The sequence below is a fragment of the Epargyreus clarus genome, unplaced genomic scaffold (genome assembly GCF_041222505.1).
Source record: "Epargyreus clarus isolate Ecla_fem2 unplaced genomic scaffold, WU_Ecla_fem_2.2 ptg000010l, whole genome shotgun sequence".
In the NCBI taxonomy this organism is placed as follows: Eukaryota; Metazoa; Arthropoda; class Insecta; order Lepidoptera; family Hesperiidae; genus Epargyreus; species Epargyreus clarus.
This window is the reverse complement of record NW_027332218.1, coordinates 4740832-4768012: the sequence shown is the minus strand read 5'-3', so window position 1 is coordinate 4768012 and position 27181 is coordinate 4740832. Positions and strand designations below refer to the sequence as shown.

Here is a 27181-nt window from a genome sequence, read left to right as displayed (position 1 = left end):
GATAAAGTGCAATAGCTATCAATGTTTCGATATATTAAACAAAATTCTGGGGAACGTAAGAATGATCTACGAGTGACGTATCGTTAGTGTTCCCTTTTTCTTTTTGCTTTTCGGTCAAAGTAGGTTTTGTAGTTACCATTATGACTACCATTTCAGCGTACCACAGTGCTGAAATAATTCTACAAAATCTTATATTATAATGATTTGTTTAATTAATTGATTATCATTTCAATTTTATATTGTTGGATATACCTACTATATCATGTGATGCGAATGTTCTTTGTTTTTCCTTTAAATTAACATTCCTTTAAGAATTAAACAAACTTTGGCGAGAAATCAACTAAGTAAGACCATTTGCAATGTTCAGTGTTAAAAAGTGTTACAAAAATAACAATATAGTTAAATATATAAGCTGTATTATTATACAAAAAAGTAACGCTTATTTACTTTACAAAAAATTCGCGAACATTCCATTTTATCACGATCTGACACGGTGTGGCTTTCTACCACAGATAAACACATGATGTCAGTTAATATCTTACGGCATAGATTAGTAAGGATACTTCGCCGCCTTGAAATTGAATGAAGCCGCAAATGGCTTATTATAGTAAGTTCTTTTTTTGAAGTCTTGACAAATAAAAACATTTTTAGAGAAAATTTACGTATAAATAACTAATACTGCGTAATTTACATGATAAATAAACAATTTTTAATAATAATTTCAAATATTTTAGGGACATTTTAGCACGGAGACGTGGCAAAACTTTTTTACGCAACTATTTCAATTCTCAAAACGGGGTACATTTTCTTGTTAGGAGTGAGTAATCTTTACTAATCTATGTCTTACGGCTTAATATTACTTTTTGTGTAGCGCTAAATAAATTTCAAAATAGTCAAGTAGTGGTAATTAATTCCCATTTTGCATAAAATATAGACAAGTCATGTATATTACGTCAGAGTTAATCGCTAAAGTCATTCATAGAGACAGCCATTTTGTTCTAGAGACGTGAAATTTCGCAGTGTGTGGCGTAAGCGAAGAAAAAAGCTCTCTTTTACTCTTGATATTGCCTTCTCTTTCACGCAAATGATGATTAATTTTAAAACTATTATATTATCTTCGGATATTCCAGTTACTACTTCACGGTCAACCCATTGGCTCACTGCTGGATGCAGTAATCAGAGTGCTCAGAGTAATCAGAGACCAAGAGGGGATTAGTACTTCACACACCCTTATTTTTTTTAAGAACTCTCAAACCTTACTCTCTTTTCACGCATTTTTTTCCTTTACATTCCATGCAAGTGATAATTATTTCTAATATGCACATAACTTTGACGTAGAGATCTGACCTCTGGTTGGTACTTCGGACCCCCAGATTGAGAGGTCGAGTTCCTAATCATTTCACTATGACTACTTTACTGCTGACAATTATTATTTTCCTTAAGGTTTATAAAACATTCAAGTTTCTATCTATTACGAATTAAGAGATAGAGCCCTGTGTCCGACGGACGGACGAACAGACAGCAGAAGCTTAGTTTTTTTTTTTATAATATAGGAGTAACAGAAGAGCATGCAGTCCACATGATGGTACTACTGCCACCCATGGACATCTGTAATCAACCACAGATAGGATTAGATATTCCTACCTGAGATCGGCCACAGATGCGCCGCTACCCCTGAGGACTAAGCTGGAACGCCTCGGAAAAGTATGTAATTGGGTTTATTTTTTTTACTCTTTGGATACGGAACCCTAATGATATTCGCAAAATAGAATGATGTGGTACGATTTATGTAGACATTATATTAAGATACTAGCTAACCCGGCCACCCGGCAAACGTTGTGTTGCCATATAAATAAAAAAAGTTAAGGGTAAACAACCTTTATCACTTAAGGGTATGAAAAATAGATAGTAGCCGATTCTCAGTCATACTGAATATGCATATAAAATTTGGTGAAAATCGGTAAAGCCGTTTCGGAGGCATACGGTAACTAAGATTGTGACACGAGAATTTTATATATAAGATAGATTGTGACTAGTACATTTAGGTAGTACCGTTTCAAATTATCACGGTTGGCGTTGCAAATTGCGTTAAATATTACAAGTGCTCGTGATTTCATAGAATAATTTACGAGTAGAAATGGCATATAGATAATACATTATGTAGCGTGGTCGTTGATTATTTTTATTATTTATTTAATGTCAATGGGGAGACCATTGTTTTATATCATTTACTAGCTGACCCGGCAAACGTTGTGTTGCCATATAAATAAAAAAGATTAAGGGTGAACAACTATTTTCACTTAGGGGTATGAAAAATAGATAAAAGCCGATTCTCAGACCTACTGAATATGCATATAAAATTTGGTGAAAATCGGTAAAGCAGTTTCGGAGGAGTACGGTTACTAACATTGTGACACGAGAATTTTATATATGAGATTATATAAATAAATATACGTGTAATAAAGAACATATTGAACTACGTTCTTCTGATTTCTTGGCGTTTAAGTTTTTCATAAGATCTCACATTGAAGCTTATTAAGTTATAATGTTGGTAAACTTCTGTGTATTACTTTAAAATAAGAAAACAAAGACACTTGAAACGTTTTATCTTGTCCTCAAAGCATTTGCATTTCAAAGCATGACTTAATTATTTCACAATAAATTACCTACCTGTATAATAGAGCCCTGTGACAGAACGACGGACGGTCAGATGGTCAGACATCGAAGACTTAGTAACAGGGTTCTAGTGGAACCCTTTGGAACCCTAAAAACTACTTCAGAGTATTTCTTTGCTCTTTATGTAGCGATTAAATTTTAATGACATGTCTCATAGATCATTTGTTCTATGGACGCGTAGTAAGAAAAACTATAACCGATGACTAATATAACAATGAGTTTGAAGTCATGCCGTATCCTGGTTAGAATTCCGTTTTCTGAAACTACCGCTAGAGGCCGTGTCATGTTAAAAGTTATTTTCAATAAGTAACAGGAAGTTAAATGTCGCCCATGACTGAGACCACTCATTCTCTATACCGTTAGCTTCCATAATTATTAATTTTGTCATATGTTGCTAATTATTTATTTTGTATTTTTTGTGGTGAGTGTGGATAGTGGTGTACCTTCTAATCCACGTTTGTCATTTCCACTAAGATTTGTTCCGATACTAAAAATATTCAGTTCAGATATTAAAAATAAATGTACTTAACCTTTACGGCTATATTGATAGAAAAATAATCATGACAGAGCACCTAATGGTCGGGAAAAAAAGTAAAAACTTGACTTAATAAATCAAATTACGTATTGTAGGTAACTAGTATTAGTAAACTATATATTATTAAACCTAAATGTAAAAAGAAAAGTTTTTCAATACACAGAATAACAATTATTAAATCAACTAACTCACCTATATGTCCTGTGTGTTGGAAGTTAGTGGGCGCACCGATCATAGACCGGTCTATTCTCCGGCGCGTCCTCTGCGCCTGCGCAGCTGGCTGGTAGCAGCACGCGAACCATTGCAGCCAGATCTCACTGCCAGTAGTCGCCATCGTAACGTCCACCACACAATTCACTGAGTCACAAACGAACAGAACTCTCCGAACGAACGGAGTTCAAAGCGCTGGTCTGATCGGTCGGTTTATGGACGGATCGATCGAAATTTCCTCGAATGAACACTGATTTAGATCGCGCAAACAATATCGAACAGAATTCAAATTGTATATGATCTGTTCGATCGACTGCACACTATTGAAAAGATTTCTTTTTAAGAATTTATTTTTAAATTTAGAATTGATGTGTCGGTCTCGCAGATCTGTTTCCAATTGATAGCGATGCTGGCATGGCTCCGCAGATAAGGCCTGAAAATAATAAAACATTGTTAAGATTCCGAGAAGTGGTATTTAATCTTGTTTGTCATTGATACTGTTTGCTCGGCTGTTAATGGTAATGTGGTGATTAGTTAATGGTTAATTGTTTATAATAAACGTAAATCTCTAATCGTTTATGCTATGTATTTTGTGTACCCATTAACAGCTTAAATTTATTTTTGAGAAAATATCATTTACTATTTGTCATTGTTAAAATGTGAATTTATTGATTAAATAACGTAAATAGTGTTACATAGCAGATAATTTCTTTACTTTTTAATGTCTTCAGCCATCTTTAACAAAAAAGGTTAACCATAATTTATTTTAAAAACAACTTTTCATTACTAATTCTTTAGGATCTGGTTTTCTATAAAATTATTATTCAATATTAAATTTTAAAGTGAATATTATATATTTAAAAAGACAAGTTTTTAGGATCCTACTTATGCTCTTACTCTATCATAATAATGTACCAGTAACGCATTATAACGAAACTATAATTACACATAAGTAACACAAAAAATACGATGAGAACGACACATCACACGTATTTTAAAAGTGTAGTCGGAATGAACTGAATTCGCAATAATAAGAATTTGGAGCGCCGACATGCTTCACATGACAAGGGCCCTTCAATTCAAAGGGGCCCTTATCAACAATCTGCGACACCACAAGTACCTCGTGAACATTTAGCCACTTAAACACGTCAGACCATACCAATGGTTTTTGATACGTAAGCTAGTACAATATGATCGTTTTTGCAATCCACGTTTTGCAGGATGCTGGTAAGGATGTCGGATGTGACATGCGCTTTAAGACAGCTTTGAGGAAGAGTTATGCTCGTGTAAAAAGTGCAAGGAAGTTTCAGTCAGTTTGCGAATTTATTCTTCTTACACGGAAACTAACTCAACATACAAAATGAAAGTTACGAGAATAAAATAATAGGATTCAGTTATTGACTACAATTTTACGGCAATACTTATTAAATTATTTTTCTGATAACTTTTTGGATTGCTTTAAGTTAAGGTAATATTTTGAGGTATTCGTATCTATATCTCTATGACTCACAAATCTGAAATTGTTGACCCAAATTAAATAATTTCATTAAAACCTTGATTTTAGTTTTTCATTCTTCTTTAATAAGGATCTTAACACAAAATAGTGTTTGTATCATTATATATGGGTTATGTTTAGTATTACCAATATTTTTAATTTTGTTTATTGGAATCTTAATTTTACTGTTGAAGCAAAATAGTTATTAACTTTATACTTAGAACTAAACTACTTAAAGCAAGTAGGTACTTACACGAGTGTACTTAAACGGTATGTACAAGAAGACATAAGTGGTATAATAATTAAAAGGTGGTAGAACCCTTTGTGGTTCGACTCCGGCGGCACCACCGTCACACCTATTTCTACCTAATAACAGCAGTGTTAAGCGCTGCTGTGTTCCGGTTTGAAGGGTGTGGTAAGGGAGACAGACTTTTCCGAGGCGTTCCAGCTTAGTCCTCAGGAGTAGCGGCGCATCTGTGGCCGACCTCAGGTAGGAATATCTAATCCTATCTGGGGTTGATTACAGATGTCCATGGGCGAACATGTCCATGGCCATGTAGCCACTTACCATCAGGTGGACTGCATGCTCGTCTGCTACTCTTATATTATAAAAAAAAAAAAAAAATAAATAATGATAAATAATTAGTTGAACTGTTCTCATAAGTTCTCGTTTAAGAGCAGTGTTTGTAAACAAACCGGGTTAGATGAGTGGTTTAAATGTACTGTACTAGCTTAAGGCCAATTTTCTTGCAACTAAAACCGGACTTAGAAAAGCTGGTCACCTTATAATTATTATTATAATTCCGGTTTAGTTTTGTTGTGCTATTTATCTTATGAAAGACTTTTTGCATGTTTTTCTAATTTTAATGGTGCTTTAACTACAGCGGTCAAGTCATATCTATTTTTATACTTGTGCTATTCTTATTGTAGTGTTAGACCTGTAAAAAGTGAGAAATGAGGCTTTATCTTAGTTCTCTGAGCCTGAGGGAAGCCGTACTGATAGGTAGTTCTCCAAACTTATATAGTTTTGATATTTACAAGTATAAGGGGTCGTGCAATGTTATATAAAGTTGACTGCATGCTCGTATGCTATGTCAATTTCATAGATAGGTATTGAGTAAATATTTATTTTATTTATTCGATTTACTCGTAAGTTGACGCTTCGCAATAATTTACTCTCACATCATTTTATAATAAAACTAGCTGACCCGACAAACGTTGTGTTGCCATATAAATAAAAAAATGTTAAGGGTGAACAACCCTTATCACTTAGGGGTATGAAAAATACATAGTAGCCGGTTCTCAGACCTACTGAATATGCATATGAAATTTGGTGAAAATCGGTAAAGCCGTTTCGGAGGAGTACGGTAACTAACATTGTGACACGAGAATTTCATATATAAGATAATAATGACATGATAATACATTCTACATTTATACCGAACTAGCTGCTGCCGGCAAACTTTGTACCGCCTCAAAATATATTTATCAAATATATTCGTAAATAATATCAAATATATTCGCCTATGTTACTCGTAGATAATGTAGCTTTCGAATGGTGAAAGAATTTTTACAATCGGCCCAGTAGTTTTTGAGCCTATTCATTACAAAGAAACAAAATTTTCCTCTTTATAATATGTGTAGATTATACCTACATCTCTCAACTAAATTACGTATCCATCATAAATGTTAGTCAATACAACTCAGACGTTATCAAGCGTTACAAAATGATCTTGATAGACGCAACTTATCCGAGGCTCTATTCGACAGGGCGATAACAGATAAAGCCTCACATAACACGATGATGTGAAATTCACGACACGTATGTACGGCGTCGTTAGTGGAACGCAATCGTATGTGCCCGAAATGTAGATATTTTTTTGGAAGTAATGTTCGAAAATTCGAGATTTACATGTCGTGTGTGGAAACTAATGTATTAAGTAGTTTTCTGTTAGAATTATGGGGAATGTTTCAATAAGGCTCCAAATTGATGGGTTTGTTTTGATGGGGTGAAATTCAAATGCGATGATTTATTTATAATACATAATAAACTACTCCACATTATAAATATTTGATTTATTATTATTACATAATAAACTGCTCCACAATATAAAGGGCATAGTCCTTATGAGGTCAAATGCGGATTAGACGATTAATGTCCGTTATTAATAAGATTGACTTTTGACTTTTTTCTCAATTCTCAATCTTTAGATAGGCAAAATTTCGGTAGATTACGCAATCTACGAAATCTAGGTACGCACCTATACCTACTCTACATAAAATGGTATTAGGTATAGTTAGAAAATTAAAGAAATTTCGACTAAAGCTTGGTAGAAGCCTTTATAAAGAAGCAGACACTTGTTCTCCAACTCTACGCAGTGTGATTGTACTCAGCGCACATGTGACAATGGTCTAAGTGGAGCGACACGCTCGAATGTACTGAAGAGACACTATCACTTTGCTTTATGTACAGTCAGCTCTAGAAGTAGATGAGCAGATGAAGATTTCAAAAATTCCTATATACCGAAGCGTTCATAAGTAGCTAAACACCCCAAGTATCACAATTAAATGTACATCGGAAAGTGTCAAAAGTAGCTGAACATCGATATGTATAACGTCATTAATATGATATGTCATTGTTCGGCTACTTTTGACACCGTAGTGTTTATCTTCTTTTAAACCTTTACGGCGTACTTACGAACGCTTGGGTAAAGATGTTTTTGAAACATGAACATGTTTATCGACTTTTAAAGCTGACTGTACCTATGGAGAATCAGAGACACTATTGACTGCATCTTTTTATGTTTCAGTATTGGGCACGGCTCACAATTCGGGAAGGTTTCTAATATTCACTACGATGTTTTAATGTGGATGGAAGCACAGTTTTATTCGAGCAGTGATAGCCTAATGGTAAAGAATCGCGACCTCTTGATTGAGGGGTCCGAGGTTCAAATCCCAGGCACGTACTACGGACTTTCCAAAGTTATGTGAGTATTAGAAATAAATTATCACTTGCTTAAACGGTAAAGGAAAACATCGTGAGGAAACCGGCATAGATGAGAAATCTTTTTCAAACGTTTACGAAGGCTAAAAATCCACACTTGGCCAGCGCAGTGGACTATGGCCTATTCCGCCTAGCAGTGGGACAGCAATGGGTTGACGATGATATTACTCGAGTTGTAGCTTATATATAAAATGTTAAGAAGATATTTCGAAAATATAGACGAAAAGTCATAGATTATATATATTTCAAGACGAGATGTCCGATACCAATGTCTTACAGCTGACAGCATTTATCTTTGATAAATTATAAGATTAACAGCACTTTATCTGTCTGTCTAGTCGGGAATCGAACCTGGAACTCTAGGGTGTAGTTTGTTAAGTTAAAGAGACAATCTAATAATTTAAAATATGTGTGATACATAGTGATTTAAGACATTTTATGTCTTTTAAAACAAATGAGATTTCAAAAAAATTTCACGCATTTATTATTGATGTTATATCACGAGGTTATAATAATATAACCAGCCACGCACGGAGCTTTTTATCGATATTCACACTTGGATAAAACAGAAAGAGATAGATAGAGGGAGAGCTGCATGGCATGGTCAGAGCATAACGCTTTTTCCTTACGTGACGACATCTATCGTTTTAATACTTCAAAGCACGTTAAGAACTTTCTTACATATAAACAAATGCTAGGATAAGTGCAAACTAGGCTTAAAGCTTAAAGTAAGACTTCTGTCTATATTTTGTTAGCTTACAAAGGATTACGAATAGCTTAATAAAAGCTAGAAAAGGCCAATGAATAGATCCTTTGAAAGTTTGCAGACTTCTTTAGTAAATAGCCTTAAGGATTAGCTACATGAATCGAAGGCTTCTCTTAAAGGATAATCTTTTAATGGCAGCCGATGTTGTTAGCACTCAAACTCTTTGCATATTAATAAGTACTATCTATCATAAACTAGGGATTGCAAACTACATTTATCAAGTTTTGCCTAATGTTGTACGAATATTGTATAACACAAATACAGAAGGTATTAATAACTTATCTTTATTTCATGAATAAATGGCCAAGTGCGCGTTGAACTCGCTTACGGAGGGATCTGTATCACAAAAATTTCAAACGTTTTTTTTATTTATTTTTTTAAGTCAAGAGTTCAAGAGATAGCTTAGTAATAAGGTTCCGTTTTTACCCTTGGAACCCTAAAAGTCTTCGTCACTTCTTCTTCTCTTTATCTGTCTTCTCTTCATTCTTTTGTTGACATTATAATATATAAGCGTTTTAGTAAATTACAATTTTGTGTAAATAATTAAATGTTATTTATAATCACAATCTGAGTGCCTGATAATGAAAATACCAAACAAATCATAAACGACATAATTATCAACGCATTAGGATATTTGTTTATATAACGAGTAAGATAACTGTTGAGTGAGATAACTGGTTAGTTCATCTACCTATAGTTAACTGTGTTAGATTACTGGTGTCTAAACCACTTGTCTTACGTCTTATTAAAGAGAAAATAGGCAGGATTATTACAATATACGACCCTAGATCTGAGTTTTTTAAATGGGGCCGATAACTTCTTGTAGGTGTTATATTCTTTGTCCCTGTAGTTCCGGGACTAGAATAGGGCTACGGTATCCCCTCCTGTCGTAGAAGGCGACTAAAAGGGGGCTTCCGGGGTTGCGGGCGGCAAGAGTGGGACCTCGAACCGTCCAGCAAGCGACCCCGGGAAGGACGGCGGTATGTGTGGTCGCATACCGTCGTAAACACTACATGGTGTAGGAGGAGCGAAAACTGCTCCTCCAGGGTAGAGCCCGTTGGGCATCGCGCTTGGAGGGCTCCAGTTGTGTTCCGTTGGAGATCCCGGAGTTCTCCAACAAGCGTTGAGGACGGCCACCGGGGGGGTTTTAGTGCAGTAAAAAATCCCACATAACCCGGCGTCGCTCCCACGTCGTCGGGTACCTTTTGAAGGTTTCCCCCTCGAGAACAAAAAAAAAGGTGTTATATTCTTGTAGATGGTGTATGTTTACTAAATATAACCTAATGTGGACATCGATGATATTAGCTATTAGGCAAATACAAAGTAGATAATTGTTTACAAAAGTGGGTGATATACGAATAAAGTTTGAGAACCTCTGTTCTCTGCTATTTCTGAGGTCTCTTATTTAATTTAGTCTTTGGTGGAGAAATTGCTGAGTAAGCAATAATAATTATTATAAAGCTATTATTATTCAGCTATTATACAATAGTTTCAGCTGTTTTAAATGTTTGACCATGTTAGACCCTGTTCGGTTCCACGGGGATAACCACTTACCATCAGGCGGACTGCAAGTTAGCTACTTCCATTTTATAAATAAGGTTATGTGCAAAACAAACTCCATCCGTTTACACTCGCCGTTGGTACGACAGCACCTTATCTTTACGGCTTTACGTCAAGCAGTGAAAGTGTACGGATCATTGGATCGCAGCGAAAGTGATACGCTTAGCTGATTCAGATACCATTGTGGCCTTTCGATGCTCTTAATGTCAATGTAGTTTGCAATTAAAGCGGTAACGGCTTGAATCCTGTTTCTGTCTTTAGTATGTTACATAAGCTTTAAGGATTTGAAAGGTGGTAGGATAAGTGTTTAACCAAGGTAATTGTAATTAAATGCGGTGATCGTTTGGTTTCAATCCTGTTTCATCTTTACTAGGTATTATGTCTACACTAATATTATAAAGAGGAAAATTTTGTTTGTTTGTTTGGTTGTAATGAATAGGCTCAAAAACTACTGGACCGATTTTAAAAATTCTTTCACCAATCGAAAGCTACATCATCCCCGAGTAACATAGGCTATATTTTATATGAAAAATATTTGATAAATAAAGTTTGCCGGGTCAGCTAGTGTTACATAAGTTTTAAGGATAAGGATTAGAAAGGTGGTAGACTAAGAACTTCGACCGAGGAGGTACCAACGCCATTACCAGTACTATTTGTAGTTGAAGAAGTTCTTGAATTTCTATAAAAGTTGTAAAGGAAGCCTGTCGGTCGACTTACGTGTATATAATATGAAACGGACATGTGTAGAGGCAACGTACTTATATTGGGCTGCAGGTAACTTAACTCTACTTTTCCGAGGCGTTCCAGCTTAGTCCTCAGGGGTAGCGGCGCATCTGTGGCCGATCTCAGGCATGAATATCTAATCCTCCTGGGGTTGATAACAGATGTCCATGGGCGGCAGTAGCCACTTACCATCAGGTGGACTGCATGCTCGTCTGCTACTCCTATATTATAAAAAAGGTAAGATCTCTGTTTTATATCTAGTTGGTTACATGTATGCGTGGAAATAAAAAAAAAAATAAAAACCTTAATAAAAATGTAGATACATTGTAACACTCGGTCAAGTATTTTTAGAAGAAAAATAAATTTATTGACTCTAGACCCATACAATATAACAATAGGTAAATATAGATAAAAATGTTTTATTTATAAAATTTTATATTCTTATGTTCATAATCTTTAATACTTATTATTATTTGTCGTTGGTTTCTTTGGTAACATCTAATCCAATCAATAATATTCAATACTTCTAATTGCTAATTAAAAATCTTATTACTAAGTCAGATAAAGAATCCGATGTCATTTATCAAATCGTATCGCTTATAGCAAGAACAAATCAACGTCGCACAAAACGAGTTCAGATATGAAACGAAAAAAAATCTACAAACGAGAGAAAATAAAACGAAACGACGGAAATACGTTTCATCAATTTAGCTCGCATGTCGCAATGCGATTCTGTTTGGAGTGTTTTTACGTTTTTAGGGTTCCGTAAGTCCTTATGATGACTCTGAACTCTTATAAGATCATACATCTGTCTATCAGCCGAATTTGCTCCAATTCTCAAATTTGCTCAAATCTAGTGACCGATTAAGTTGAAATGTACACATAAATTTTTGCGATTCAAATATGGAAGTGCAAATAAATTTTCGAATAGGGCTATAATAGAGGTGACATTAAGGGAAAAATAGGTAATATTTTTTCAAACTGTTTGATATATGTAACGAAAGGTCTTGTTATGAGGGTCTTAAATAAAACAACAATACAACAAATATTTAAATACATTTAATTTAGTATTTAAATATTATTAAAAAATGAATATGGATTAAAAAAAAATAATGCGGTAAGTTCACATACAAGAAACATGTTATTAAAATCGTTTTTCCCTTTACAATTCTCATCGTGTATCAAACAATAAAAAAAATCACGAAGTATCTATTTTAAAATATTGCACGGAACCGTTTATGTCCGTTCCCACTCGCACTTAACCTGTTTTTATATTACCTTTTGTCAATGTTTTTGTTTACTCGATAAACCGTCTAACTGACACAGTTTCGTTTCACAATTGATTACTTCGCTTTTACGTTTGGCAACCGCCTATTCCTTTTTTAAGTTGATGTTCTGTAATTGGCCTTATTTTTTTTATCGATTCTTTTATTTCAAGCTGAGTTGTTTACGATCACGGCAATGTTTTGTGGTTTGTTTCATTCATAACTAGTTTTGTTGTCTGTGTTGTAATAAGCTGTCTTAAATAATCTTGTGAATTGTAATTTGGTAATATTGCGGTTGTGATTTTAGAATCCTATAACTCGTGGAAATACAGATTGTAATCTAAAATGGCGGTATTTATTACGATTGATCTAGAAATAACTAGATTAGATATTTTTTTATTAAAAAAACATAACATAGGTACTAATTACACTTTGGTTTTAATTGTTATGTATTTCTAGATCTCCTAGTTTAGATAAGCATTTTAAATTGTATTAAAATGCGGCATATTATGTTACTTCTTTTATGTTTTTGCAAAAGTCTCCCAATAGAAATAAAACATACCTAAAGGCAACCCAAAAGAAGTATATCTTAATTTTTTTCAAAATAATATAAACACACTTTTTAAATTAAAAGCATTTGAATTAATAATCGTATACTTCTTTTTCATTTATGTTATACGTAATTACGGTTTTATTTGTCCACAACCATATTTTAATTTGATAAAGTTTCTTACGTTGAGCACGTCCACAAGATAGTGTTAAGTATTATTTGTTAAAAATTATTTGTTAATGTTTATTCACTATAATATAGTCAATATACCGATATAGATACACTGCATAGTTTATCGTATCACGTAGCACACTAGTTCATAGTTCAATATTTATACAACGTTCAATCTATTGAAATTGAGGTTGATATGTCTATCATGGTTCTCGATCTACGTCTTTTGCATTTCTATCCATATTATGACTTGATTCAATAAAGAATAAATCCAAAATGGCGGCTTTGTATGTGTTTCTAGCTCATACATTATAGAGAATGAGTAAGGGGCAAAAATGCCGACAATTAAAATAAATTATATCTTCGCGCACGATTTTTCATTTTTCACCTTTACTCTAATGACAATTCTAAAGTTAAGTAGTTTTCAAAATTAGTCAATATAAACAGAAAAAGAAACGTTAAAAAACCGGCCATACCCTTCTAAATATTTTCCCAAAACAAGCTTTTAACCGGACTTTTTAACAAACAGTTTAAAGTAGTCCTTCGTTTGTTTGCCAAACAAAACAAACACAGCTTGACAAATGTTTGACAAAAGTAGCTTGCAGGAGTAATATGACAAACATTTGTAGTGATTTCGATCGTTTCTGTCCAACATACCTTCCAATCTAAAGGCCTGTATATGTTCACCAGACTTGCCAGTGTTGGGGCAGTTGAATAGCTGCAGTAGAGAATCGCAGTAAGACATCTAGTTTTATAATACAGGCTAAAGTTGGCTACGAATGCGTTACTATCGCTGAGGACCAAATTGAAACGCCTCGGATACTAAAACCCTACCACGCCTCTCAAAGTAAACCACAGCAGCGCTTACTACTGCTGTCATAAGGCAGAAATAAGTGGTGCACCCCAAGGCGAACCACAAAGGGTTTAACCACAAAAATGACCAGGTTTTCATCCCTGTCCTCTTATTCTTGCTATTTGACGTAAAGGTATTATAAACCACGCAATATTACCGTCTTGATCGTTTATAAGGCTCTTAAAGGCTCGCTTGCTGCAATCTTGCAATAGCCGTCGTTTATCTGATGATATTTAGATAGCCATTCAAATGACTCAATACCGATAATTCGAGGAAACAGGTTGGAACGTCTAGTTCGAGTTTAGTTGAGTAGCAAACTGTTGCAAAAATTAAATTATGTTATTATTCAATCATACTTATTTTATAAGATTTGTAACTGATATTGTTAGTGCACAAGCCAAGTCTAGCAACTAAATTGTTGACTAATTCTAATTTTGAAATATGGTGGAATCAATGTAGTTTTACTGGGGAGGTACCACCGTCACACCTATTTCTAGTGTGAAGATAGGCGTTTCGGTGGTAGGGTGTGGAATTGTGGATAGATCCGATCATCGGCTGACTATCATATGAGGCATTAATCTTAGCCTTAATATAATATTGTTTTCATTTATGATTTTTTTTGCATGTATAAAGTATCGAATGAATAATAAGGTACATTATATTAATTACAATTTAATCTATGATTTATGTTTTGATATTATAAAATTTATTTACTTATAAAAGGATTTGTTTATTTATTTAATATTTTTGTGAAACCAAAGGTTGTCTGGGAGAAATCGTTGATAAAAATGCCTCGATTATGTTTTTGTTTATTTTGCACAATATATTATTGTATTGTATTTCTATAAAATAAAACTATATTTATTAAAGCAAGGTTATGTTCGTTATACAAATAAATTATAATTTGCTTTAACGGTAGAGAAAAATATTATATCATGAGTAAATTAATTTGACTTAGATTTCTCAGGTAAATTGTCAAGTTTAAATTCTACTAATCTTGCTTAGCCATGGTTCGAAAACAAAATTTTTATTCTTGAACAGCTGGGACAATGTCATCAGTAATATGGCAATTGACTTGAAACTCCTATTTCTGCCTCATAACAACAGTGTAAAACGCTGCTGTGTTGTGGTTTGAAGGGTGTGGTAAGGGAGACACTTATCCGAGGCATTCCAGCTTAGTCCTCAGGGGTAGCGGCGCATTTGTGGGCGATCTCAAATAGGAATCTAAGCTTATCTAAGAAGAGACTTACATAGAGAAGAGTATGATTTACAAATAAGTCGACTGAATTAGTATTTATAATTTATATGATTGGCAACGAATATGTGGTCGACTTTATGTAGTACCCCTGTTCTCAATGAAGTTTGTTACAGTTGTCCTTGGACAGCAGTAACCACTGACGTCAGATGGACTGCATGCCTATCTGTTCTTGCATTATAAAAAGTTATAAGCTAATCTTGTAAGTGCATTTTTATATAACAGTCTTTTCAACATAAAGGGCTCCATACTTCAAATACTTTTAAATACTTTCGTAAAAGCTTCAAAACATACACGCGGGTGGAAGGTCGTCACTATCTATAAATACTCAGTGTTTATCGTTAATTGTGGTACAGAATATTAATAGTCAGTACGGCACGTTATCTCCCGCCACGACTGACTATAGCGTCAATGAGTCGCTTCCTCCTTGTCTTGCTTATATTACAGTTTAATAATCTATTGTACATGTTCGTTGTACATGAAAAGCAGTGATAGCCTAGTGGTTAAGAAACTGGCCGAAGGATCCGAGGTTCAAATCCCAGGCCTCAAAACCTCTGATTTTTCAAAATTATGTGCGTATTAAAAATTAATGATGTCTTGCCTAAATGGCGAAGGAAAATATCGTGAGTAAACCTGCATACCTGAGTATTCTTAAAAAAACAGTATTCAAGGTATGTAAAGTCTACCAATTCGCACTTGACCAGCGCGGTGAGCTACGGCCTTATTCTGAGAGTATACCCGTGCCCAGCAGTGGGACAATAATAGGTTGATGATGATGACATCTTCCTTATTCACACACGCATTTTATACATAAACAATGTCTTTGTCGACATGTTTGTAAAATCCCTCGTATCGAAGACATTCAAGTATACTCGTGTAGTAGCAATAGAATAGGGCAGAGTATAGAAGAATAGATAAGGGCAGGAAAGGTTCATCCACGAGTTATTACCATTTGGTAATAAGTCGTTTGCAGTATGATAAACGTCAGTTATTCCGAGATAGTGTACGGAGTTTTTGTATAAAATTCTTGATAATATTCGCTCTATACCTAGGTATATATTTTCATGTTTTAATACCTAATAGGTTTAATACCTAGTAGGAACTGCGGACAGGTTTGTGAGGCTTTCACTGCTAATCGGTTCAAATCGTGGCATTTAACACGTAGAGTCCAACCTTCAGGAAACTGTTTCATTTCAAATTTGGTTTTAATGGTGTGACAAGTACCTTCATGGATAGGACCATGAGCACCTTTGGCAAGATTTGCAATTCGCTGCCGAGACTTATTTTCTAGGATGAGACACTACTTAAAATAAAATGGTCATCTACGACACTGCCAAATAATGTAAAAACATGAATATGAGGTTAACAAACTTACCTACTCCTTAGGGGTTGCAAATATTCTGTGATCAACCTCGTATGGGATTTTTGTACTATTCAATAAGGTTCTCAAAGACGGCAAAAATAATTTACTATTAAATATAATTATGCTGATTTTATTAAGGACATAAACTGACTAAGACCTTATATAACAAGACTACACCTAGAATATATTCCTCATCGGACCGTGAAGAAATCCGATGCCAATTAACCCTTATAACATCTGTGATGTGTCATCTGCAACTTAAGAAGGCATAAACCTAATGGACGAGTAAACGAAGCCTTACAAGTATGGGTTTTTAATTGATTAGTTATGACTCAGGGTTTGAACAAAGTATTCAACCAGAAGATGGATAGAATCTTCCATATCGAAGGATAGAATGTAAAAAGTTAGCACATAACTTCGTCGTCAACACATTACTGTGCCAGTTGCTTAAATTCCAACTTATTTAAGGTTTTTTATAGACCTTATAGACGTTCTTTAGTAACACTTTTTAGTAATTTAGAAGTGGCAATATTATAAAATTATTACTACTGTTTAATATTATAAAAAAGAAGACGAGTATGCGGTCCACCTAGTAAGTGGCTAGTGCCGCCCATGGACATCTGTAATCAATCCCAGATAAAATTAAATTCCTAACTGGGGTCGGCCGTAGATGTGTTGCTACCCCAGAGGACTGAATTGGATCGCCTTGGTAAATGACATCTCCCTTCAAATCAAAATACAGCAGCGGTTGGCACGGCAGAAAGAGGTGTGGCGGTGCTACCGCCGAAGTCGAACCACAAAGGGTTTTACCACCTTCAAACCTCAAATCAGGCGAAAACGTATCTAAGTACTGATATAATAACCAGGTATAGAAATAACTAATTAACTTATTCTCATAGAGTTATAGAAAATGTCATTACCTACGCAATTCTACAAGATCCTATAGCTAAGTTTTTTTTTTTTTTTTTTTTTTTTTTTTATATAATATAAGAGTAGCAGACGAGCATGCAGTCCACCTGATGGTAAGTGGCTACTGCCGCCCATGGACATCTGTAATCAACCCCAGATAGGATTAGATATTCCTACCTGAAGTCGGCCACAGATGCGCCGCTACCCCTGAGGACTGAGCTGGAACGCCTCGGAAAAGTCTGTCTCCCTTACCACACCCTTCAAACCGGAACACAGCAGCGCTTAACACTGCTGTTATTAGGTTGAAATAGGTGTGGCGGTGGTGCCGCCGGAGTCGAACCACAAAGGGTTCTACCACCTTCAAAAGTGGTTAGGAAGTAAGCTTATAATCCAATTAACAAACAAATAAGTTAATTACGGTTGTGGTTATTTAAAATACTAATCGACTTAATGTCGTACACATGTGACAAACAAATGTTAATTTAATTAAAACATTGTTAATTAAATCAAAGAAACCTTTATGTGACTTCAACATATTTTTTCAAAAATTCGTCAAGCCTACTAAGTTATATTTTTGAGCAGACATGCAGCAGTCATGTGGACTGTGATTTTGACTTTCTGAATTCTGAACGTTTTTATGACACAAAAGCAGCATACGAGGATGATTTCCACTTGATGGTGGGTGCCTACTGCCACCCATAGTCAACCACAGCCATTGAAATGAAATTAAATATATTTATTTTATATAGGCCAACGACGGCACTTACAAATTGTCAGTTACAATATTTTTCACTACTACCGGATCGGAACGCGGCCTCTACTGATAAGATCCGGTAAGAAACTCAGTGGGATTGTCTTTTTTTTTAAATGCCATCATTTTTACATATAATTAATAAAGCATTAGCTCCAGTAACTTGTCAACCACAGACGGGAATGGAGTTCTATCTGAGGTTGGCCACTGAGGTGCTAGTTGCTACCTCTGAGTGTAAGTTGTAATAGCTATATTGGATGTTTGGATGGGTGGATGAAACCATCCCCTTCAAAATTAAACACAACAGAATTTAAATGCTATGGTTTTTTTTTTCTTTTTTTTATAATATAAGAGTAGCAGACGAGCATGCAGTCCATCTGATGGTAAGTGGCTACTGCCGCCCATGGACATCTGTAATCAACCCCAGATAGGATTAGATATTCCTACCTGAGGTCGGCCACAGATGCGCCGCTACCCCTGAGGACTAAGCTGGAACGCCTCGGAAAAGTCTGTCTCCCTTACCACACCCTTCAAACCGGAATACAGCAGCGCCTAACACTGCTGTTATTAGGTAGAAATAGGTGTGGCGGTGGTGCCGCCGGAGTCGAACCACAAAGGGTTCTACCACCGAAGTAGAGCAACGAGAGATCTACCAAATTGTAATGTACGTAACTACATCACTTGTACGTGTTACTAAATTTTATTTATAATTAAAACGGTGTAGTCATGTTAACAGGTTCCTCTTAAGTGTTATTTGGAATGGTTTTCACGAAATGGTGAGTAAGCGGACCAAAACAGACCGTTGTCACCATTATTTACGTGTGTGAGGATGTCTCAAACGAGGACGTGGAGGGCTAAATTGACGCACCGACGGACAAAATGCACTCGATTTTTTTTGTACAGTTTATATGTATTAATTTTGTATGGACAATGACTGAAAATGAAATTGTCATAAAGGAATATTCTGCTTATATTGTTAATACAAAGCAATTTGATAATCGATGATGATGTAATGGATAGTATTTACTGAGTAAGAAGGGAGCAGAAAGATTAAGAACAAGATGTCGACTTGTATAATAAATAAAAGAAAACTTATGTGATGACAAAACAATTTTAAATCCACTTTTATAAATACTTTTATTTAATTTAACATTTAAATGATTTATCATTTCATTGGTAAAATAAAAGAGTTGAACATATGCAAGCAAGAGGCATTACCACACATTTTTCAGCCAGTAATTAGTAATTAGTAATTAGTAATTACGTACATTTTAATATTTTATCATAACTGTCTCCATAAACTAGTGAGCCAACATATTTTTCTGTCTGTGTGCATACTAACACTTAATGCAAACAAAAATCAACTAGAAAACCGACGCCGTTTCAGGAAATAATTTATTTTTCTTACTGCGAATCTCTGCCAAGGGAATTACCGAGATTTGGCAGCAGTTTCGTAACCCGTATGTGAAAACCCGCATTGCAGGCTCCGTATTGAATTTCCAACTTTAAATGCTCTCGACCCCATTGCCAAGAATTTCTATTTACCTACATATATGAGCAATTAATCCTTAGTTTCATTATATAGAAGTAGGCAACAATCATGTACGGATGGTATGGCCCTACTGTATCACATGAACATCTAATCAACCCCAGATTGGAATGGGGTTTGCCCGAAGTCCGCCACACGCATACTGCTGTTACGAGTATTAGGCAGAAACAGGCCAGGTGATGATATAGTCCTGATAGAAAAGACGGTTCCACATACTCCAGTTATTACCAATCTATCCAATGTTTTGTCTACTAAAGATCGATACTTGAACATTTTTCACACTAGACATTAATAACAAGGAGAACGGTTTCTTGTTTAGTCCTAAGACAGCAAAACATTTGTTATCGAAATGTACTCGTAGTTACGAGTCCAATAATATTTGTATTTGTTTATAGATGTTCATGATCTATAGTGGCCGACATGGCCATTTGATACTTCAATCTCTTAGTTTCTTATTTAAGCAAACTTTATCCTAAAAACCCAAGTTTAAGCTAAAAAAGCCTTTTAAAAGGATTTTAGTTGCAAGCGCAATTTCGCCACGTTTTTACGCCATAAATACTTTCGTGTCAGAAAACGGAACGTTTAAGATGGTTGCTAAAGATTTTGCTAAGGCTTTCATGCAAAGGAATTAAAGTTGCATACGTCCTCCTTTTGCTTAAAGTGAAACTTGTCTCGACATGTTCAGCGAAGGATTTTTTAAAAGGTAAAACGGGAACATGCTAGTTTTTTGTTGGTTTTATTAATAATTTTACCAAATTAGCTTCTAGCTTCAGTATTTTAGCCTTACAGCTTGATTAATACGTTTTGAACGTGAGTATCTTTTCGCTTTTATATATATAGATAAATTTCCATGTGAGGAATTGTAAAATGTCAAATAAAAATTGAAATTATCTTTTTCACATTAAATTAACAGTTGTTTTAAATAATATTATAAATGTATACCACAGTTTCCTAGAAAAGGTTGGTACATTGCCACACCTATTTCTAGCTTGAAGCAGTTCTTCTAATTCAGCGGCAATGCATTTGTGATTGGCTTCAGGTGAAATCTGTTTTATTGTAGAGATTTACTATCAGATGGACTGCATTTTCGTCTGCTATTTTATTCTTAGAAAAAAACTCATGTTCGTCTTGCCAGGTTCCAGTCCCTGTCAAGCAAACATCTATCTATATAGCTTTTTGTCTGGGTCCACACCCATTGCTATTGCACACGTCTTTAGGTTTCTATACAAGTTTCCCACCATATAGATAATCATGGTGGAAGCTGAGTAAGAGCTGTCATATTTTTATTATTTAAGTCCAATAATAAAAAATACAACAAATAGATTGTATGTATCCAATACGATGGTAACGAAAGTTTTATTACGGCAAATTAAATAGAGAAATCTTGAATATCTCCTTTTGTCTCATAATGGCACTCATAATAAATACTTATTGTAAGAGTTACCTTGCGGCATGCCAATGGTTATGAAGTAAAAGTTTTCGTGCCAATGAGCCACAAGAAACTTCAAGAAAGTATCGCTAATAAGGCTTGTTGGCTCTTTGTGGCACGTATTCTATATTTTTTGCTCGAGTACTGGTAATGTGGAAAATTAGTATTCCTTGATAATTACATTGGACATTTATTTTTTGGACAGAACAACGATCGTTTTTTTTATAATTCGTTTTAAAGAGAAATAAAATTTAAATTGAGAGTAATTGAGATTTTTCTGGCTCATACGAATTTATTTGTTTGATTATTTCATAAGTAATTTTATAAAACTGCGGCCTATTCTTTTTCGGACTTACATATGTATGAGTTCATTTTTATACATATTTTATTTTAAAATATCCTCAGTCCTTTGAATATATACTCAGGTAATTTACTTTTACACTATACTTATTTATGTTACATTTATAATATTCGTAGCAACTTTGAAATTTATTTTTTGAAGTTGACAAACACAAAGAAAAAAAAGAAAGACAAAGAAAAAATCATATCAATTTTTTTCCTAACTGCATTATTAGAATCTTTGTTATGTGACAAAAGTTTGCGTCCCTATTTCTAAACCCTTGATACATACAAGATTCAATGACACTAACTTACCCCTCTATCCGTAAAAACTTTACTCACAAGAATGCAATAACCGCAAGGGAGCAATAAATATTTGCACCCCAATATAAACAGAGGTGAAGCACCTGACACTGACTCACGTTCGGGTGTTTTCGGAACCGGTCGGCTGTGTTCGGAACTCAAGCCGGATATTTTAAGGTAAACACCGGTCCGGAGATGTCCGACCATCTTTGTCGGATTGCTGACCGGATGTGATGCAAACAAATATGATTTTAAAATATAGAACCGGATTGAAAATAAGAACTGTTTAATAAGTCAATACCCAGTAACACAGGTATTCTAACCCAGTACAGAGCCCGTGCCACTTATTTTATTTGATACAAGCTGACCCGGCAAACTTTGTACCGCCTCAAAGTCTATTTATCAAATATATTTCATATAAAATATAGCCTATGTTACTCGTGGATAATGTAGCTTTCGAATGGTGAAAGAATTGTTAAAATCGGTCCAGTAGCTTTTGAGCCTATTCATTACAATCAAACAAACAAACAAAGTTTTCCTCTTTATAATATTAGTATAGACTATTTAAAAGAAATAAACTTTGTTTATAATAAATAGCTAGCTATAAGTTGCTAAGGGGAACACTGAGAGAAGCGGGAAATTTCTTAACACAGGTTCAGGAATGTTTTTTTTAAGAGTTGTTATTACCACGTTACAATTGGTAGCATGGTGGACTCTAAGCCTAAATCCTTCTCGTTCTAAGTGGTGACCTGGGTCCAGCATTAGGTTAAAAATAGGTTGATGACCCGCGTGGCCGAGCGGTCACCATGCCGCTCTGACGCGCAAGGGGTCTCGCGTTCGATCCCCGGCCAGACAGATTTGTAAATGATGAATTTAGATTTCTGATTCTGGGTCTGGGTGTTTCTGTATTTGTCTATGTGTGTGTCCATGGCACCCACGACACAGGGAATCCTAGTGTGGGGCTGTGAGTGTAGAAAGCGTTTATTTAATGATGATGTATAAAAGGTATTTCTAAAATAATAGTTTTTTTTTTTTTTTTTTTATAGTATAAGAGTAACAGACGAGCATGCAGTCCACCTGGTGGTAAGTGGCTACTGCCGCCCATGGACATCTGTAATAAACCCCAGATAGGATTAGATATTCCTACCTGAGGTCGGCCACAGATGCGCCGCTACCCCTGAGGACTAAGCTGGAACGCCTCGGAAAAGTCTGTCTCCCTTACCACACCCTTCAAACCGGAACACAGCAGCGCTTAACACTGCTGTTATTAGGTAGAAATAGGTGTGGCGGTGGTGCCGCCGGAGTCGAACCACAAAGGGTTCTACCACCTTTAAAATAGTACTTTTCATTACATTTTTCGATCGATATAATTCTGTTTTGTTATTCCTTACGCTTACGTAACACGATTACTGATATCGGAAATATCGATCTAAGTTGATGCGGGCGTATTGTATCTATTATCGATCCGATCTTTACACAATGCCGTATTCAAAAATTGTGAAACCTACGAACTATTTGAAAAACTGTGTAATGTTAACTGCGGGCAGTCTCTGAATAAGTGATCATAGTAGTAGGTACATTACTTTTTGATGGACGAACTGATCAACTCCAAAAATAACATTCAGAATGCTCCGTGTTAGTATTTTTGCTGTACCACAACCTCACGCTGTTTGTCCACTGCAACTGTCACCGAGCCGACACCGATAATTAAAGACGGCGCCGAAGTAGCGTACATACATTTACTATAGCAGCTTGTCCATGCACGCCCGTCACCCGGGCACCGTCATCCCGGCCGCCGATATTTCGAGTTGATCGGCGTGACCGCTAGATTGGAACCGAGTTTTTGTCGAGCCGGTGTGCCGGCAATATAAAGCACATTGGAACTTGACCACATACTGCCGTCACACGCGTGCCAGCTGAAACAAAATAAACATCCGATATCGGTCGCGGTGAACAAACTAACCGTCACGACATATTAAAATCGGCCCAAAATAATCTCGTTCTCGGTATCAGCTCGGTGACGGTGTGGTGAACAAACGACCTGATCACGCGTCTCATCGTTCTCATTTTATTGAAATTCCTGACTTATTTCTATTTAGAGGCAGGTTTCCATGGACTTCCAAGGACACTTAAAATTAAGCTACCAAATAGTCAAGATATCAAATAGCTTTTTGTATGAAATAAGAAACCATGTTATATCTTGTAATAGGAAAACATTATTTGGTTATACAATGTGAATGTATGCTGTGGCGAACAGCATCACTTCCTTTCTTTCAATAGACGTCACCGAAAATAGGATTACATCCTTGATAATACGAGTATTAATCGTCAAACTTTTTGCAAACTTATATAAACAATGTATATTCGTCAAAGCCCCAATTATGTATAATAAGTTACCTGCAACGATCCGTGCTACTATTGAAATAGAATTATTTAAGCGGAAATTATATATTTTTTTAATTGACAAGTTTTATTAATCATTAAATGACTTTTTAAATGACAAATTTAATTCAAATGACTAATAATAATTATTATATTTCTACTGTTGTAATTAATAATATTTGTTGATTTGCTACTTATATTTTATTGCACAATTATTGTATGTCCACCTGTGGCGGGAATATGTTGTACTCAAAATACTATGTTTGTACCATGTACCCATGTTCCACAATAAATTTTATTGATTTGATTTGATTTAAAACTTCATTTATTCTAGTCACCAATACTGAGTTACCTTTACAACACTTGATAAATCTATGGTATTTTATATGCTGATGGATTCGTTATGCTATTTAGACGTGACGATTAGTCGTATGCGGGTGAATCGATCTGTTGACGACGACCCTGGCGATGCAGGAAGCGTATGTATCAGAGGTACAATGAGTGAAGTAATTCTATACGCTTGCCACAGGTAGCTTCCTTATTTGTTGCATTGAAAATATAATGTGTACAAATTAATACAATTAATGTATGTATGTAAAAAAGCAGTGATAGCCTAGTGGTTAAGAAACGCGGCCTCCCGATCGAGGGGTCCGAGGTTCAAATCCCAGGCACGCACCTCTAATTTTCAAATTTATGTGCGTATTAGAAATTAATTATCACTTGCTTAAACGGTGAAGGAAAACATCGTGAGGAAACCTGCATACCTGAGAGATTTATATAAAAAAAAATATCTTAAAGGTATGTGAAGTCTACCAATACGCACTTGGCCAGCGCGGTGGACTATGGCCTAATCCTTCTCATTCTGAGAGGAGACCCGTGCCCAGCAGTGGGACGGTAAGGGGTTGATGATGATGATGATGAATGTATGTATGAATGACTGTGTTTACAAAAACCTGTATATAGACAATCATGTTTAAGTATTTAATCCATTTTTTATTCGATTATAGAGAGTAATGTTTATGGAGGGTATGTTGAATTCTTTGGGACTCCTTCCCAAACGGCTTGACGGATTTTAGTATGTAAAAGATGGATGGATGGAAGGGCAGATGGATTCGCCTAAATTGTGGGAGTAACATACATTTGTAATTGTACGCAATTGGGTTTTGATTTTTATAATAATCACTAGTTTTTCACGCAAGTAGAGAAAATAGAGGTGCTAAATGAAGTGTTAGACTATACTTTTACGTAAAGTGTTAGACTTTACGTTTAGAATTTTTACCTCTCCTACCTATTTGAACCTCTAGAATTTTTACGTAAAAAATTAACTACTTTTACTATAAGAAAATACCAGTAATTTTCAGATTTATTAAAATTTTCATAAAGGTCAACTGTGAACTAAGGTACAATCATAAATCTCTATGAAATAGAGTCGTATTTTTGTTAAACATTAATCAGTGTCGGGGAGGCATCGTTAAATCTCTAATTAGGCTAGGCGTGGTCTAATAAAACGCCGAAAAGCTTTTTCATTAAGCTCCATTACGTTTGCTAAAGCACAGGCTGAATATTTCGCTGCGCTATTCATTTTAACCAAAATATACTTTAAAATAGCCGAATATGCAAATATTAAGGTGATAAAAAGGTTTTGTCATTAAAAATGTCAATTCAGTTTCTGAGATATTTGGATGGCCTTTATTTATCTCTTATATATAAAATTCTCGTGTCACAATGTTAGTTACCGTACTCCTCCGAAACGGCTTTACCGATTTTCACCAAATTTTATATGCATATTCTGTAGGTCTGAGAATCGGCTGCTATCTATTTTTCATACCCCTAAGTGATAAGGGTTGTTCACCCTTAACATTTTTTTATTTATATGGAAACACAACGTTTGCCGGGTCAGCTAGTTATGTATATGATTATTTATAATGATTTATCGATATTTGCAGTAAAGTAAAGTTTTATATACTTTTTGATAAAGGACAATTGGCGGATAGAGTAAATGATCATGTCTTGGGGTGGTCGTGCTCATTCCGATAGCCTCAATTCGGAGCTCGGAGCTTGTATATATGCAAGATGTTAAGAAAACTTTGATAGCGTGATTCAGGATACTTGTGGCGCCATCTAGTGAGACGAGTTGTGGAAAGTCGAGACATACTTGTATTTATACAATCCCTGATTTAAGCTTTGATCTTCAACTGTGCGGAATCTGGTTTCGCGAAAGATGCGATCTCATATTCGCGACACCATTACCGACTTTATTTATGGTGATGATGATCCACAGAGTTTATATTATGTAGAAGTGTCGTTTTTATTTTTCTAATAAATAATAATATGGATTTTATTTGCATATGACTTTCAAAACTTCACTTTATAAAGTCTAATAACGAATAATAAGGACGCAAATACAAAGTTTTATTAATTGCAATTTTAATTTGTATTAAGATTTTTTGACCATTTACTCCATTAGTAAGTACTATTTAATATCAACATTAATTTTTGTTTCGTTTATAAAATATTTAAATCCATTTCTATTGATTATGTACCTACTCTATGACGTATTATAATTAAATTGAGATTTTATTTCCTATGTTCATTGGAAACATACTAAACAAATCATCATGTTAATCTACAAGATTGTTAACAGAATAACTAATCACCTAAGTATGTGTTGGAAATATAAACATGTGTTAAGTGATGAGATAAGATAACATTTCTGACGTCGGCCACAGATGCACCGCTACTCCTGAGGACTAAGCTGGAACTCCTCGGACAAGTATGTCTCCCTTCTTACCACATCCTTCAGACCAGAACACAATAGCACTAACACTACTGTTAATAGGCAGAAATAGGTGTGACGATGGTGTCGAACCACAAAGGGTTTTACCACCTTCGCAATTATTTTCCTACCGACTTTTATCTAAAAAAAAATAACTCCAAACAACCAAGCCAACACTAGTATCCTATGAAGCTCATGAAACTATTTCGGGCAGGGCGTCATCTAAATTAGCGATTAAATAGTAGCTAGGGTCGGTACTATATTATTTTTATATTAATAACTAGTGGTGCCCGCGGCTTCGCCCGCATTTTAAAGAA

The 27181-nt window shown here is 35.1% G+C and overlaps 1 protein-coding gene across 2 annotated transcripts in view; it reads right to left on the bottom strand.

Moving 5' to 3' along the window:
• The window catches only part of Spec2 (CDC42 small effector protein Spec2), a 70447-nt gene that overhangs the window by 20001 nt on the left and 23265 nt on the right, over positions 1 to 27181 (bottom strand). For both annotated transcript variants that reach the window (XM_073077169.1, XM_073077170.1), the window contains exon 2: positions 3404 to 3854. In XM_073077169.1, coding sequence (XP_072933270.1) covers positions 3404 to 3545 — 142 coding nt within the window. In that variant the 5' untranslated portion in view covers positions 3546 to 3854. The remainder of the gene's footprint in view (positions 1 to 3403; positions 3855 to 27181) is intronic.